At 40.5% G+C, this 18649-nt stretch overlaps 1 protein-coding gene across 4 annotated transcripts in view; it reads left to right on the top strand.

The window, feature by feature from the left end:
* Positions 1 to 101: 101 nt before the first annotated feature.
* lcor (ligand dependent nuclear receptor corepressor) overlaps positions 102 to 18649 on the top strand; it is a 54717-nt gene continuing 36169 nt past the window's right edge. Inside the window, exons 1-3 of one of the 4 annotated variants that reach the window (XM_077569831.1) lie at positions 102 to 265; positions 1801 to 1921; positions 1996 to 2153. In XM_077569831.1, coding sequence (XP_077425957.1) covers positions 2015 to 2153 — 139 coding nt within the window. In that variant the 5' untranslated portion in view covers positions 102 to 265; positions 1801 to 1921; positions 1996 to 2014. Of the gene's footprint in view, positions 266 to 1652; positions 1670 to 1800; positions 1922 to 1995; positions 2154 to 3619; positions 3796 to 18649 lie in introns of those variants that run through there. The other 3 variants (XM_077569834.1, XM_077569832.1, XM_077569835.1) reach the window with 3 other exon arrangements.

Here is an 18649-nt window from a genome sequence, read left to right as displayed (position 1 = left end):
CCACTTCCTGATTGGTCCGCCCTTTTGCGCTGCAGTTAAAGCTCCGCTCCCATTGGCTTGATTTTTATTGCTCCGCGTACCGACATATTTGTCGAGGGCAAGGGGTTCAACGACTTAATTAGCAGGAGTGCTCTCCTCTTTTAAACGTTTGCCCTTGCCGCTTTTTATGTGCGGCAGGATTACAAAAGGGCGGCGAGCTTTCCCCCCTTTTAATGACATGGTGCCATTCCGCGTTTCAATTTGGTGATTAGGGCCGCGGTTTTTGGTGAGTTTTATGGAACTTGATTTACGCTCGCTAGTAGTGGGGCAGCTGCACAGAGCTGTGACAAGATGGCATGGACGTTCAAAAATAACAGCCTGATGGCCTTCAATTCACTAAAAAGCTGACTAAGATTTTTTTTTCCAAAGCCAGCAAGGTGACCCAAATTAAAAAGCATACAATGACTTCCTGGGAATTAATTAAGGCAGGCTCGTGATCAATATTGCCCCTAGTGTGGGAGTCCTTTGCCTACAAAACCACATCGCAAAGCAGTACCACAATCTAGTGGCAGGAAGTAACAAAATCTAGTGGTTCGGCAGTATGTATCTGTACTTAACTTAAGCATTTATTTTTCTAATGGTGTTTCACCTTGACCCCCATATTTAAAAACATTTTATCATTCTACGCCATACTTTACCAAAACAGGCCAGTTACTTTTATTCAACCTGCACAGGGGAAGACATATACGTAAGGGAAAAACTCAAGAGTAAACCTTGAGAAGGGCTCAAAGGTGGTGGGATAGCCGTCCCAGGATAATGGAGCTGTAATGGATGCTGAGTGGGCAACATTTATTACATGAAATGATGCCGTACCATGTTAGCTAAAATTGCATTTGAGTTGATGAAAGACGCCTCTGGGGGAAGAGGTTCTCCTCAGTACCTGTACAGATTGGTTGGTGCAGAATCCTTCACATCGGCGCCTTCGGGGAAGTGGCCTTCCTCAGATCTTTTTCTGGTCAGTTGATGCCGAATCCTTACGGCAGCAGCCCTCATTTCGATCATTACCAACTATGCCTTTCTTCGAGAGCAGGGGTGGTCGAGGGAGCGAAAAAGCGGCCAAAATTCAGATGTCAGGAGGTAAGGCAGGGGAAGAGACTATCAGCATACTGGCGGTCGTGGCTCAGAAAATGAGCCGGTCATCCAGTAACCGGGAGGTTGGCTGTTCGATCCCCGTCCTTCCCGAGTCATGTATCGCTGTGTCCTTGGGCAAGACACTTCACACACATTCCCTCCAGTGCCACTCACACTGACTGGTGTCTGAAAGGTGTGAATGTTTGGTGGTGGTTGGAAGGGCCGTAGGCGCACACTGGCAGCCATGCTTCCGTCAGCCTGCCCCAGGGCAGCTGTGGCTACTTAAGTAGCTTACCGCCACCAGAGTGAGAATGTGTGAGCGCACAAATTATGTATCCATTTTGAAGTGTCTTTGAGTGTCCAAAAAAGCGCTATATAAATCGGATCCATTATTAGCATACTGGATAAGATTTAACCAAATGTGAGAGTGGAGAAATAATTCTAGAGATGAGAGTCTGCACTTTATTACTTCAATCAGAATCATTACTTCTGCTTTTACAGGTTCTTTTTTCTTTTTGTTTACAGGAATCTTTACTTCTGCTTAAGCATAGAGTCAAGAGTGGGTACTTTTGCCACCGCTGCAAAAGTCATTAGCACAGTTATTAATAAATCCAATAAATGTTCATATTCACTCAGTCATTTGACAAATTCAAATGGGTCAAGGCTAATAACCCGTTTTTCCCCCTACAGCCCTAATAGGAAATCCTCCAGATGTGACGAAAACCATAGAAGAAACAAGCGTTGAATTTAATGTGATTATTTAAGCACATTAAGCCATTAAAAAGGGAGCCGTCTAATCCTTTAAAGAGAAGTTAGTAATACTTTAATTGGATAAATGGCTGCATTAGTGTGAATGTCACCAATGTATGAATTCTTTCCTGACAGAGACCAGGGGGCCATTTCAATGAAAATGGAAGGGGAAAAACCCATGTTCTCCGCATGTGACAGCGGCGGATCTTACTTGAGCGAGGACTGCAGGCAGGAAGAAAACGGAGCGCTGCAGCCAAGTAGAGACGTAGCAGCACATAGGGTCCAGTGGCAAGGTAAGCTAACATTAGCATGTGTATAGAAAGCCATTTAAGCAGTTATTCTATATCAATGAAATCCATCTGGGGGTCCTTGTACTGGTATTGCACCACACTTTGTTGTTACTAGTAGGTCAATATTGGCATACTAGTAGGACAATTAGATGTTAATAGAGGTTAATAGTGTATGCGATTGGTTACTTTTACTGTGCTGTGTAAATATAACATCACCAACTAGTGGCCTGGCATCTACATTACACCATTTGCCCTTATAAACAGAGATCATTTTAAAAACAAAATATATATATTTTTGGAGAATAAAAAATATATGTTGACATGCAAATCTGTGGGTGCTGAACTGTAAGTATGAGGGTGTCCACGATTAAACCTGTCAAACTCAAGGCCCGAGGGCTAGATGTGGCCCACCAAATCATTTTATGTGGTCTGTGAAAGTAAATTATGTCCATGGATTTCTTGTTTCTCTGTTGCTAAAATACCAAAATTGCTCTTTTAAAGATGTTGAATATTGCAAGTATTTTTTTTTCTTACTTCAAAACTAGTTATACATCAATTTGTTTTGTATATGTAATATGAGGTGATCATAAATTTATTAGGGTTCACAATAACGGCCTTCAGATGGAAGCCACAGCTACGATGTGGCCCACGATAAAAATGAGTTTGGCAACTCTGCTACACAGTATTTTGCCATGAACCTAAATAATAATTTTCAGACTTTTTGTTTGCCACCTTACAGAAAACCACAAATATGCAAGTTTTTGGGGGATAATAACTGCGGATATGCCCACACCCTACACACACACTCCCCCCAAAGAAAAGTGAAAATGTGAATTTGTGAATTCCATTGTACCCTGGTGTTTTATTGTAAACACACCCTTTACTCTGCAGTGGGAATGTGACATCGCCAACTAGTGGCCTGGCAGGCACATTACAGCATATTTAGCTATTTTGTGTGGTTTGTGACAACTGCATTGTCGCTGTCTTTATGTCCATCTTGAAAAACACAAATCAAAACAAGATTAATCCCATATTATGATGTCATAACTGCATCTTTAAAAGGCACTATTCGTACGTCCAACCACAACCATGACGGCAACAACCCCAAAACAAACCCCCTTTGTATGAAAGCCGCTGTTTATTTACATGCGGTACAGGCGCGCTAACAATGCGCCTTGTCTCAACGCTTTAAATCCGCCGGCACAAGCGCCCTTTGACACACATCGGCCCCTCTAAGCCAGGCCACATTTGGTGCACATACACAACATTAAAAAAAAAAGACACAAACATCCCCGAGGACGACCAATGGCTGCGGAGATGCTGGGAGGGAAGGATGAGGGAGGGAGGGGTGGAAACGGGGAGGGAGGGGGTCTTTTCTGCTGGGTGGGTGGGACGAAAGAGAGAGAGAGAGAGAGGGAGGTATAGAAAGGGGGGATGCTGCAGTCCGGTCCACTCACATCTCACTCTACCCAGCGTCAGAAGAGCGAGCGAGGGTGACGCGCGCGCGCCTAGCAGTATGTGCGCGCCCACGGGAGGGGCCGACAGAAAATGGCGAGTCTGTGCAAGCGGCAGCAATGCACACTAGAGAGGCGCGGCTTTCGGCAGGAGCTTGACTCGTGGAGGCACAAACTCATTCACTGTGTAGGTAAGCTCGCTTGGAATTGTGCGTGCGTGTGCGCGCGTGTGTGTGACAGCGACTCAGTGGAGATGGCATTGTGTTTGTTTACGCGCGCGTGAAGTGGACGCTCGGGAACTTTCGTGCGTGTTCGTGTTGTCGTCAAGCGGTCGGTTTTTTTCCCCCCGTATTCTTTTGAATTTTTAATTCTAACGCGTTTCGTCCCAGAGCTGTTTATTTATCGTGAGCGTCACGTGCTCTCCCGGAGCCGCGCCTCGGCCAATCAGCGTGGCCACTGTGCCCGCGTGCGCGCGCACCGGCCGGGCTTTTTGGTAATGGGAGGAGGACGTGCGCGCTCCCGATCTCCAAACATGATCCCCCACCACCATCCTCACGCCCCCTCTTCCTAATGGGCTTTTGGGAGCGCGCATTGCTGCATTGGAAATGTCAAGAGAGATTATTATGCCCAGTTTGAAGTGTTTCTTTATTGTTGTTGTTGTTGTATTCTTTGTGTGTGTTTTTTGGATAGCCCCCCCGCCCTACCCCCCTCCCTTTCCTGGTCCTTCTCACCCACCCTCAGCCTCCATTTCTGGTGTATTTCATTAGCTAGCGTTTTAATCCGTTTAGATCCAGCCGTCCCGATGTTATGTCAAGATTATCGTCCACTCCGCCGGTGATCCCACGACCTCGCCGGCCTAATCCGCCTTTTACGGCGTCCCCGAGCTGAAAGTGGGTGTGCAGTACAGGCGGCATTGGTGGGGATGGTTTCTATTTTTTTTTGAGCAACAGCAGTGGCCAGATGTTGCGCATTGAACCGTCACCGACTTAGTGACCACTCGGCCCCTTCTTCCAACAGATTTTTAGTCAGCAAAGCTCCTCTTGAGAGGATGATGAGGATGAGGAGGGAGTGATCTCCATGAACACTTATAATTCGTCATCGATGTACACTTAATTTAATGTATTTATTCAGTTAAATGCACATGGTTCGTTAGATACAGTATTACCTAATTTCAGATTTATGAAAACATTTTTCAATGTTTACATTTATTATATGAAATGCATTTATGTCTTTTATGACACAAAGTATATATTTATGTGCCGTATATGTTGAGTTAAGGAAATAGCTTTGTGTGTGGCCTACATTTCCTATGTATATATGCTATACTAAGATGGAAGTAGTAAAGTGAAGCTATTCTGTATATACACATACAAGCATATATCCAATAACTATTTGTGTCTACTAACTAACAAACTGCCTTTATTTGTGCTATTGCTACACTATACCTGTAACTATCTTAACTATTTCTCTCTATCTATACTAGCTGCAGTGTCCCAATGCTATGCTATTGACAATTCCCAGTTTACGTCACAAGTCAAAATGGCGCACTTAAGCTGCATTCGAGGAAGGTTTGAAGCCGGGTTTGTCCCACTCAAACTGTCCCGGTTCCGCCCTCAAAGCGTTTGAGGAAAATCTAAACAATGAAGATGGCTGATTCCGTTAAATTGTTTGTTGTTTTGGTTAACACAGTCATCCCGAATCATGTTGTGCCACATCAACAAGTCTTGTATTTACATTTGGCATAAACGCTTTGACGTCGGAACTGACACAAACCGAATGGGATAAATAGTCAAATTTATCCTCGGTGAAACGAAACTCGCCGCTCATTGAAAAGCATTGGACTTTGGATTGTTGTAATTTGATTTATGAGGATTATTTTGATTTGAAAATGTAATACAATGTTGTTTGACTACTATAACAATATGCCTGGTTTGTATGCTAGTCACAGGCAAAAGCAATACAACATGCGGTGGAAATGAAGCGTTTGCATTGTGGAAATAGCAGGAATGTTCGGAATTGTCCATATCAAGTTTTCTATTTAGCTATTTGTAATTCCATTGGTATGCTTGTCTTCACTACTCAATCAGAACATAGATTTATAGCTTAAGCTTTGCTATTCTGTCCATCTGTCTGTCCTCCGTCCATCCATCCATATACCTATTTACAACACAAAACTACAAGATAGCAAGCTAGCAGGGTTCATTTTGAATATTAGCTGTCGTATATGATATGCTATTGCCTTTCATGCAGACAGTGCGTTGGATTCCTGGTCAGTACACCAATACTCAGCCAGTCCCAAACCTGGATACAAATGTGAGGGTTGCGTCAGGAAGGGTATCTGGCATTAAAACTGTGCAAGCTGAAAGTTACTTCTTTGATAAAGCGAAATAATTTATAGATGTGTTTCAAGCTGTCCATTAAGCCCAGCTAAGCTATACTCTATCTATCTATGCTATTTTTGATGCTATATTTATCTCTATAGCTAGCTGTAAAGCTATGATGTGAAATACTCTCATCAATCCATCTATCAATCAAGTCACCCATCTAGCTCGCTTTCCATAAAATGATTCCAACTTTATAGACAATAAATTGTATTGTATCTATTATACGCAATGCTATATTGATCTATGTTTGGTACCTAATGAAGCTGAGCAATTTAACACTGTTCCTAAAGAGCTAGTTGTCCATGTAACGAGTGACTCACTTCCTGTTTTGTGTCCCACTTTGGGATGTGTGTCACCAGAAGTGGAAGCACTTTCTTTTGGGATTCCCAGCTCTGGGCGGGTTCTACCATAATTTCTTCCCTCCTTTTTTCATTGCTTTCTTTTTGTCTTTCTCTCTTCCTTCCAGTCTCTGCGGCGGTGGCAGCCTTTAAGGCTTTTAAGCCAGCGTTTATCAACAGAGATTGAAGGCTGACATGTTGGTGGGTTTGAGGGCTAATTAGCGGCCGGGAGCAGCCTCACGTGCACTCAAATGATGAGCGCTAGCGTGTTAGCTCGGGTGGGATTGTTCAACAAAAGGACGTGAGACTTTTCTCGGTGCTACGCAAGCGTTTTCTTGACTGATGACCAACTTTGTTGTCAATGAAATTGAAGACATTTTTACTGTGTTTTTCAAATAGCCATGCAAAAAGTGACATCTCATTTTTTAAATTGCTAAAAAGGATGCTGTGTCATGCTACCGCTAAAAACATAGGTTTGACCAATTGTCTCCACCACAATTGTCTGAAAACAAATATTGAAAATAAATGGTCTTCAAGTGAATACATTTTAAATGATGTCGCTGTTGTTTAAGGCATCTTCTTATTCTAAATTATGTAAATTCAGCCATTAAAAATGGATGGTCTTAAAGTGGACATTTTTAAAATAACAACACTGTTTCTTATGTGTAAAAACGATGCTACGTTGCTTCATAAACAAAGCAACAGTGGTGGGGCACTTTTTACATGTCCATTTAAAGAACATGAACTCACATTAATATTTAAAAAGTGTTTGTAAAAAGCAACATTATTGTTGTTAAAGCGTAAATGTTACTTCACAAGCCTAACAACAATCTTGGTGCACTTTTCCGTAGCCTAAATTGAACTAACACTTGTACCTTCTAGACTGTTAAAAACACTGTCGTCGTCTCCACGACATCGTCTCGAAATCGCTAACATTGAGAGAAAAACTGTTTGTCTTGAAGTGGAGGTTTTTAAAATGACATCACTTATTTAGATCTTAAGCTATCATGACTTACATTAACAGACATTAACATGAAGACATCATTGACGTTGATGTTAGTCTCCATGCTGAAAACCCGAAAATGCTAACATTTTGAAAATGTACTGTAGATGTTTCTAAATGCCCCATTTCTGTTGTTTATGTGTAAAATTCTAAAAAGGATGCTATGCTAATTAACTTAAGATGTGAAGTCAAATGTGCATATCGTCTTTATCTGCTGCTGTTTACTTAAACCTGTAAAGTATTTACTTTAAAAAATACATTTATAAATCTCATCTGTCGCTAATGGAGGCTGCCATGATAGGCCTTTTCACTCTCATTATAGTGTGAATTTGCAGGAATTTAACTTAAAGTTACCAGTTCTTTGTTATTATGCAGCTCAATTTATGAAAAAAAATAGCAAATTAATTACTCTGTCATTGCTTGTGTCCAAATTCACAAGTCTGGGTCCTCCGAAGGCCGAATTTGTCCGCTACATGGCGTCACTCCCGGGTCGACTCGACAGCACGCACGGATTTATGACAGATTTACACATGAATGGATTGTTGATCAATGTGCTCACCGACAAGCAGTGTTGACAATCCGTTCATATGCAAGTCTGTGTGTGCTGTCGAGTCGCGTCGGGAGTGACGTCATGCAGCCGACAATTCGGCCTTCGGAGGGCCCAGACTTGTGAATTTGGACATTAAACTTACTGGCATTAGTGGCTAGTGCTTAGCTTGTAGCTTGGCAGCCTCTCACCCCCAGCCTGCCTACTGGCTCACATGACCGCGCACACGACTGTCATGAGCGGCGTGTGCCCAGGTTGGCTCGCGGCAGCCGCCGGGCTCCTTTTCAAAGTTCTAGAGCCACGGGTGAAGCAATAAATAAAGCGGTAAACAGTTTAATAGACTAAAATGAATCTGCACAGTGCACACTTCTGATGCTGGTATATTCTGACACAATTGTTGTTCCTTCTGAAGCATTACAGCGATCCATTTTTAACAAACTAGTACTTCCACTCGTTATTGTCTAAAAAATACAATAACAATCTAGCCCTCTTTACGTTGATTAATTGTCCTGTTTAATTCTTAATCCATGAATGGAGTTTTAATCAGGGTATCGTGTGTTGTGTATTGTCTTTGACTTCCTTCCTAGCTCATTTACACACACAACTACTTTAAATGCAATAAATGCGCAGTAACAAATGCGTGTTATGTTAGCATCAATGCTAAGCTACAGCCTAGGTGTGCATAATTTTGTATGTGATTGGCAGATTGTTTTTCAATTGTTCTTTTTTTTTTTTTTTAGATCTTCCAGACCTTCCCTACTCCTCGCGCTGAATTAAACACACAGCCGTTTCACGCCTTGTGTGTGTGTGCGCGTGTGTGAAATGCGCACACACACACTTAGCATAACGTGTTAGCAGATAAGACGGCAGCCAAATGTCATCCAAAACACACTACGTTAATCATTAAGCCAAGTGGCAGGAGGAGGCAAACTCTACTGTGTTAGCTTGTGCCCGGATGGATTAATTTGTATATGTTATGAGCTAACCAGCTAGATTGAGTGTCGGAGACGTGGCGGCGGTGTGGGTTCGACCTTTAAGATGGGTAGACGGCGCAGGGTAAAAACACCTGTTACAGTACATGAGGTCTTTCAAGCTTAGATGCTAGGTATTATATAGGCCTAGCATGCTAGTAGAATGCTAACACAGTTAAAATTAACTAGCATCTTATTTTATAGTACATCAGTTCTTGTTGATGATTGTTTGTATTTGTGTAATATTATTGGTTTGTGTGTTGTATCAGCTAACATTCTATCTAGAGGTCTTTAAAGCTAACACGGTATATAGCATGCTAGCTCGGCTGTGATTGAATCTTGTTTGTGCTGTTGTGGTTTTGCTGTGTGCGTTTTACCATCTGCAAGTACTAATGAGCTAGTCCGATTTCTTTTAAGCTAATATGCTAGGCAGCATGTTAAGTTACCTTTGATAAGACAGCTTCTTATTTTACAGTACATGAATGAATAGTCTGGTGTTTTTCTGTGCTTTTGGGGTTTTGCTGTGGTACGTGCTGTACCATTACTCTACCAATGAGATGAGATCAATCTTCTTAGATCGAAAAGCTGTCGATTAACATTAAACACTGTCTAATTTGGTTTTATCGACCATTATTGAGAATCTCCGATGTCGATCACGTCACCAATGACGAGGTTCTTCAGCGTCTGAACTCCGATAGACTTTTGTTCACGGCCATTGAGAGGCGACAACTTAAGGTCCTGGGACGCTTCAATCGAAAATTAAAATTAGAAGAGTTGATCCTCAGCAGAAGGATCGCTGGAAACGAGAACGCGATGTGGGCAGAGAGAAAGCTTTTGGCAAAATTCCAAGATTGGGAAAATTGGCGTCAACGCAGAAATGTTCATAGTTCGTCTAAGCCCGAATCTGGTGACACATTAGAAGAAGAAGAAGAATTGCTCTACCAGCCAGCATGCTAGTTTCAGATTTTGTAAGCTAACTCAGAATTTGATTAGTCATCTGTGTATTGGCTTTTTTTTGGTCACAATATGACTTTTTGTTGTCGATTGTTTGTGCTAGTCCAGTTTTGCTGTTGTCGGTCTTCCACCTGCTGACACGCTAGTTTAAGGTCTTGCAAGCTAGCATGCTAACTAGCAATAAGTAAGCTTTACAGTACATGAATGAGTTCATTTTTTTGGCACCCTGTTGTTTTTTGTGTTCCACCAGCTCACAAGCTAGTTTGAGGTCTTTTAAGCTAACATGCTAAGTAGCATGCTAACTCAGCTTCAATTAGATTTATTTCCATCATCGCTAAAGGAACAAATGCCAGATTTGTTTGCATATCACGTTGGCGTGCATCCCCCCATGTCGTTAACAGGATAAAATTTCGCCTACCCCCAAGTCCCGCCGCGCATGCTTGCCATCGAAATGCACAGATGGACCAACCCCCACCCCCCACACCTCCAGATCGACCGCCACCCTCTCATCTGCTTCCTTCTTTGAAAAAAACAAAACAAAACAAAAAATTCCATGGTGAATGCATTAGAGTGGGAGGTCTGTATGCTGTAAATCTTTGCACTGACTGCTCATTACAATTGCGCACACACTCGCACGCACGCACACACGCACGCTCACGCATACTGGCATCTGTGTGCATGTTTGAGGGGGTGCCAACCAGAATGCTATGTGTTAACAAGCAGCTAAATGCTAATGGGAAGTTACATGCTATTGAGAAGCTACATGCCATCGAAAAGTGACAGGCTACATCCCAACTATTACATGCTTACTCTCATCTACTTACAGACAAGCATTAGCGCACTCGCTGCCACTCAGTACTAGGGAGCTAAATGCTAATGAAGTTACATGCTATCGAAAAGTTACAGGCTAAACTACTAACTAAGTCTGCCCCAAATCTATGTAAACCTTCTATTATGTGTGTGTGTGTGCGTGTACTTTTGTTTAGCAAGTTACGTGAACCCTGCCTGGGCTTGGTTGGCTTCTTTGGACATTGACACCATGTGAGCTCATGCGAGGTTGGGAGTATTTTGACTAAATACACACGCACATACACGCACGCACACGCACACAAATTGTTGACTCGGACCCGCCCACCTTTTGGTGAATTCCTTTTTTCAATAAAGGCCTCCTTTGTATGGAAGGTCATATTTGAGCTGCTCCACCCCCCCACCTTTTGATCATTGTCATGGAGTCGGTGTGTGTGTTTTTTGAATGTGCGCGTGTGTAAAAACCAGTTTAGGATATGGCATACGATACAAAACGTGTGTGTGTGTGTGTGTGTGTGTGTGTGTGTTTTGTTTCTTGGAGGCTGAAGGTCAACGGTTGGTGGATTGTGTTAATGTCGGGTAGGATTTGGTCAAGAATGTGCGCTATGTGGATGTTCTTGTTTCCACAAAAAAGAAGTGCAGTGATTTCTGATCTTTATTTCACGTTGTCAGGCAGATTGAAGGAAAATATACAAAATATATAAAATAATAGTCTACCGCCGCTTTTTGGCCAGGCCAGCCCGTGAATAGTGAAAATCCATGTATAATGAACGAGCCTACTGAACTGCATCGACAGTAAAAAAAAATAAAAAATAAAAAAATAGTACAACCCCCATAAAACCTGATGTTAAACATTCAATACTGCATTTGTTTTACCCACAAAATAAGGAAAAAAATTCTAGAACCCCCCCTAAAATATTGAAAAAAAATCTTTGAATATTGCAAACCACGGGTGCCAAACCGCGAGTATGCGGGGGTCGTTTTTCTTCAAATGCATTTCTTGTTTCAAATGGTGGAAAATTATGCGCAATCATTTAAATGTTTTTAGATCAACCAAGACGGCAGGTTTGGACATGCTACTTATGCATGCTCAGAAGCTACATGCTAGCTGTTAATTTCATACAATCATCTACATGCTAACAATTATCCACACCCAGCAACTAGACAACCATAAATTGCGTAAAAGGTACACGAGGTGTAAAAAGGTTATCATGGGAAAAAAAGTTGTGCATGTTGAAATATAGATGCCGTAAATCCACCAAAAGTGGCAAAGGTTTAACCAAGTCTAGCGTCAGTTAAAATAAAATAATCATAAATCCCCTGAAAGTTGTGCAGTTTATAACAAAACTATAGTTAATCCCCAATAAATAAATGTCATTACTCATTAGTAAAATAATCTCGAAAAATTAGTTAAAGATTACCATAAATTCTGAAAAGTTGTGCACTTACAAATAAGACTACCATAAATCGTGAAACATTGTGCAGGTTCAAACAAGCCCACAATAAGACTTTCAGTACCTCCTGGTCCGTCTTATCCTCCCTTCTCGTCCTGCCTCCGACTTCCTTGTGCTCTTCCTCATCCTCCTTCCTCATGCTTCTCCTCTCCTGCATTCTTGTCCTCCATCCTTGTCCCTTCTCCTTGTCCCCCTCCCCCCCTCATGCTCCTTGTTCATGGCCAAGCTAGCGAAAATTGACCGTTAATGAAATTACAGGCGGCGTCACCCGGACGTCCGCGAACAATTAATGAATATTAAGAGGCAGTGCGTTCTGCGCTAACGAGGCAATAATGACAATAATGGAGCCGAGCGGGCAGCTGACTTACAGCAGTTAACTCATTCAGTCCCAGCCATTTTCAGTGAAGCAACCCCCTTCGCTCCCTGCTGTTTTGATTGATTTTGCAAAGCCCACAGAATATTGTGTTCTATTGCTATAAGATTATGTCTAAATTTCATCATTATTCACAAATCTGTTTAAAACAGCGGGGAAAAGAGCTTTTTGCAACATGGCCCTGGTTGATCTCTTATACTCTGCTGCCACCTGCTGGCCATTTTATTGTGGTAATAACTACAATTGCTTCAACCGTTCTCTTCAGTTCAGAGGCTGCATTAAAGCCTACTTTATGCTCTACCATAAAAAAATAAAATACATATAAATTTAAAATAGACCGTATTACTACGTTTTTGGGAGCAATGAGTTAAATGGACAAGCTCTCAACCTCATTTTTGTTTAGTTTTATAAAATCTAAAGAAAATACATAAAATCTTGATAAATTTGAGCAAATGTGTACACCCTCGTAAGGTGTACATTTAATCCAGATTAGATACAGATTGCGTATTTGATCACAATGTAATTCCTCGTTGAGACAAACAAATATTTTGGGGATTTGTCGGATTTGAGTCAATTTGAATCCGAATCTGAACTAATTTTCATATTTCCCAACTAAAAAAATATGTTAGCATATCATGTTCAGACACTTATATTATTATATATATTATATATTATATATTGTTGTATGTATAGAGGTTTAGTTGTGGTTGATTGAAGTTTAATCCAGATCTGATCCAGATTGCTTGTTAGAATGCAATGTAAACAAAACATGTATTTTGTTACCATGTTTTTTTTGTGTTTGATATAAATTTAATACACATCCGAGCCAGACTACATGTGCACATTACATATAGTATGAAGCATCACTGTTGAATATCATCAGAATTGTTGTGGTTAGTTCAAATTCAAACTGGATTTGCTGTCACATTTATTGCGGTTAAGTTAGGTTAAATGATCCAGAACTGATCCAGATTTCATGTTTGGATGCAAGTTCAGACCCTGGTATTGCTGTTGAATACCATCAGATTTGTTGTGGTTAGTTTAACTTCAATCCATATCGGATCCAGGTTGCTTATTTGGTCGCAATGTAAATAAAACATGTTAAGTCACTTTTATCTCTGCCAAATGCCATCATGCTTATTGTGGTTAATTTATGGTTGATCCAGATCTGTTCTAGACTGCATATTATATACAGTATCACATGCACAGTCAATCTAACAGACACTTCAGTGTTCAGACACTACGTAGTATCTGTGTCAAAGGTCATTAGGTTTGTGATTTGATTGAGCTTAATCTAGATTGCATGTTCACAATGTAAAAATAACATCTAGTTAATTAGTGACACTCAAGTAGCAAAGTAGACTGAAAAAAAAAGAAAAAAAAAAGGTGATTAAAAGTGTCACTTAACTTTTATGTTTGATGATTTAAAAAAATATTTTTTCCCACTGCCTGATAAAGAGGCATTTTTAGCTTGTCTGTGCACATCGTTAATTAGATGCCACAAAAAGCGCGCTGGCGGAAGGATGTTGTGGCTGTACTGCTGACGAAAAGCATTAAGGTCATATCCAGGTCTGAGTTCAGTTTGCTAGCAAAGCGTCCAAAAACAAGAAAAAAAAGCTGCTAAAAAATGCTTTTGTTGACCCCCCCCCCCCCCCCCGCCCCCGCCCCTTCTTTGTTTCTGATCTGCAGCTAATTAAACACCGTGGCAACAAGAAGGCACCATAGCAGAGGTGCTAATGGAAATGTATGGAGGCTGTCACTCAAACAATCTGGGATCAGCGTTATGGTGTTAAAGCTTTTTTTTTTTTTAAATTAGATATCAGAAATCAGGATGTCAGCCTTGATTTTGTGGTGAAATAAGAACAGCAAAGATAACAAAAATTGGGCACAGACCTCCACTAAGACTTGAAAATCCATTTGTGAACATGAAGGATTTTAATAGCTAAAAGAAGGACGATCCAGAGCTAATTTGAACTTTGACTTAAATGCAACAAATATGATTACATTTGACAGTGTTAGCATCAGTTATCATTATAGCTGATCGCGTACTTTCGTAGTATGTCACAAAATGCTAAACATAAGTAAAGGGTACTTCAATTTGAATCAAAGATGGCGTCGTCCGTATACGACGACTCTGGGAATCCATCAAACTCTTGAACTTCTGAAATGTGTCCGTCAATCCACTTTCACAACTAAAGTGTTCATTGTATGGCATTTGCTAAAATAAATAAATAAAATATTTTCCAAACGAACTTTTAAACTGTACACAATATTTACATTTTTACCAGTTCCAAATCCACATATGATCCAGATTACATATTCACCTTGTCAACATATCACGTTTAAGACATTTATATCTGAATATATCAATAACAATCAATCAGATTGATTGTTTTGATGGCAATGTTGTTAATGTAACATGTTCAGACACATCTGCGTCAAAATTTAGCAGACTTGTGCTTAGTAGTTAAAAATTGTATCCATATGTGATCCAGATTGCTTATTTTGCTTTCAATGTAAGAGGAAGAAGTTCATGCACTTGCTCATTTACAGCAATCAAATGGCAGTAGACAATTTGTGGTTAATTCACATTTAATCCAGCTCTGATCCAGATTGCATATTTGGTGGCAATGTAAACAGAAGTTGAACATTGTTGAATGTCAGCAGAATTGTTGTTTTATTAAATCCAGCTCTGATTCAAACGGCATATTCAGATGCAACATAACATGTTTGGAGATCATGCTGTCAGGTTATTAGGTTTGCTGTGTTTATTTTAAATGAGATACAGAGTGTATTTTTGGATGCAAAAGTACTTATAAGTACCGTGTTATGCGATGCCACCTCGCATGGATCTCTCTCAATGGGGCCAGCCGAAACGGTTGTGTGAAAGCGCTTGGCAAACAAATCCCCGATCTAGCATTTTTTTGTGGACACAAACAAGCGCTCACTCTGCCACTAATGTGGATTACACCTCTAAAGAGCTCGTTAGCGAGCTCGCTCCGCTTCCTCTCCCGTCGCGGCGACTCCCAGCAGAGTGAGACGTCTTCCCTCTCCCATGGATCTCGTTCGCGCTCTCAGATTGAAACATCAAACAACTCCTAATGAGCGCAAAGCACCGGCGTCAGTGGATTACTCACAATATTGACTATTTCTAACAGTCATTGTTTTATCTCTGTATTAAAGACAATTCATGAATACCACAGATTGCAGGTGCCTTTACATTTACAAAACTTGAATGTGCACATAGTTTGTGAGTTTCTTTCGTTTGGGCTACGGTACAAAATACCAAATGACATCATTCACAAAGAGTAAGCAACATAATTCCTCGCTAATCGATTTACAATATTGTAAACACCCGCTGGTCCGATCGCCCTCACACGCTGAGCCTCATAGGTAGTGGAGTGGAGTGTAATTAGTTGCATAGTTTCCAATTGTGGGTCTAATAAAGGTTAGCTCTTAGTCTTCACCTGTAGTCAGGCTTTTAATTAGAACCTGAGTTTTATGGGTCTTTTTCTCTTTTCATAATGGCCGTTTGTTAGCTTCTATCTATCTATCTATCTATCTATCTATCTATCTATCTATCTATCTATCTATCTATCTATCTATCTATCTATCTATCTATCTATCTATCTATCTATCTATCTATCTATCTATCTATCTATCTATCTATCTATCACTTCTTCGGAACTATCCAGCTATCCTTAGGCTGCATCTAAAATTGTTCCCATCTTGTTGCTAATTTAGCATTGCTCAATATTACATATACGTGTTCTCACAAATGCACACACATGATAATGGTGACACGGGCAGCTGCATGAAGGCCGACCGAGCTTCGGGCCCTCCGTCTCGCTCTCCTCTGTCACCATCACTTAGGTGTCAAGCCCACCCGAGTGTGTGTGCACGTTGAGACACACATGCGAGCACACACACACACACACACACACACACACACACACACACACACACACACACATGCAGGGAGTGAAGGTCAAGATGGCCGTCAGTAGAAATGTCACTAGAGTTTTAAATCTTCTTCCCGGGTTTATTTTGTCATCTTTGTCTCGCATCCCCCCCTCATCCTAGCTTTTGTCGCTTATGTAGTTTTAACATAGAGCAGCTTAGCGATGGCACGTTTAGAAAATCTTCCGCGTTTGTCATACGATGGTGGACGGGCAAAGAAGAGGTCATCACAAATGCTAACATCATAACATGTTTTTAATATGAATGGCGGATAACTCCTTATTACACTCAGATCCGGATTAAAAAGTTTTACGTTTTGTTTTCTTTTTAGTGGCTATAATAGTTAGATTCGATCAGTCCTAGTCAAAAGCTAACTTCGGCTAACGTTTATTAGTTGGTTTTAGCCAATTGCTAATAGCTGTATTCAAACACCAGTGATCAAAATCTATGATAATAACCTCTCTAGTGGCCCAAAATCCACAAGTTAATTTAATCCAATGGCTAATAGCTCAATTTAACTACTAGTAGCGAAAGGCTAACCTAGCTTTCAACTAATGGTTAAGAGTTAGTTTCCGCCAATGTCTAGTGGCTTCATTCAGCCACTGATGATCAAAAACAAATTTTAGCTAGTGGCTAACTGTTAGCATCCACTGATTGCTAATAACTAACATAAACTGTGTAAAATGCTAAAGTAGCAATACATCTACTGTATCTATACTTAAAACATAAACACAACAAAAATAACATCATAATAACAAAGTAAAATCATAATAAAATAAAAAACAACAACATTTGAATTCAGGACTCTTCAAGCTTTCCTTTACGTCTGACATTTTGATTGTGCTCATACACATTGATGTGCATGTGTGTGTGTTGACGTGCGTGTGTGTGTGTGCGCCGCATGCACTTGTGCAGCTGCAAACGCTCTCAGTACTTAATTAACGCGTGGGCACAGTCGCCATATTTTCTCGTTGGCGTCAAATGTGGCACTTTTTATTTTTAACATAAACGCCTCCTCCGTCATCTAATGTCACGGCTTTCACTGTGTCACCGTGTATTAATTAGTGTGTGTTCAAGATCACAGCGAGATGACGAAGTGAACTAAAGCTTCCAAGGAGAATGATTTTTTTTTTTTTTCTTCAAAAATTATTTTTTAATCTCTTCGGTGGTCTTTTAACCCCGCTATCACAACAATGGAGTCACTGTTAGGAGTGAACGGCAGGTTCCAAATTCCTTGGAAACATCAGGGGGGGCGGAGTCAGTCAAGTCTGTCGGATTTGTAGATGTGATATGAGATAGAGAGTGTTTAGCTTAAAAAAAACTTTTTTTTTGGTCCTGATAAACAAATGTATACCCCCAAACTGGAAACCCCTTGCCAAGGCCTTTAATTCGACTTTTGGCTTGATGGGGTTTGCACATTTACTTTGTGCTAATCTGGGAAAGATTGTATTACATCATCACATTGACAAACTAATTGCATATCTTGATAGTTCTCATCAAGGCCTTTAATTAGACATATGACTGAAGATGGTGGTGGTGACCTCATCAAGCAAAAAATGTTTGTTTTGTTTGAGGTCACATTGCAAAAATCTGTATGTATATCCGATCGAGGACTACATTTGAAAGTGATCCAGATAAGATTTAAAAAAAAAAAATCAGATGAAGGTTGCATTTGCCTGCAGTGTAAACGTAGCCTAATTTTGATGTATGATTCAATGTGTTTTGTTGTACATTTAGTTTGCGAGTTTAATAAGTGTGTAAGACTTTTTGAAGCATAAAAAAGATCATTTTTGATATCTGGATAGCTCTCATCAAGGCATTTAATTACATGTACAATTATATGGTTTGTTGCAAATTCAGTTGGTGCTAATTTGTGTGTTGATTAAGCGGCAGAGTGGTGACCTTTTTGAGCAAAAAAAAGAAGAAAAAAAGAGGCATGTTTAATGTTGTAACTTCATCAAATTAGGGTACTTTACAACTAATTACTAATTATCAAGGCCTTTAATTTGACGTACAACCGTGAACAGTGAAGAATTTCAAACATTAAAAAACATGCTTTTTTTGGTTTGACTACAGCAAATTAGGTTGTACAGTTTGTAGAGGGTGTTTTTTGGGGGGTTATTACATCATCATGCAAGGAAATAGTGGCATTACATTTCTGGAAACCTCTCATTACGACCTTCAATATGAGGTCAGACTTTTTCTGCAAACTAAATTTTGAGCTGACTTTGAGCTGTATACTGTCTGATATCAA

The sequence above is a fragment of the Vanacampus margaritifer genome, chromosome 7 (assembly GCF_051991255.1).
Source record: "Vanacampus margaritifer isolate UIUO_Vmar chromosome 7, RoL_Vmar_1.0, whole genome shotgun sequence".
Taxonomy (NCBI): Eukaryota; Metazoa; Chordata; class Actinopteri; order Syngnathiformes; family Syngnathidae; genus Vanacampus; species Vanacampus margaritifer.
Note: the sequence above shows the minus strand (reverse complement) of the source record. Positions and strands in the feature narration are given on the sequence as shown.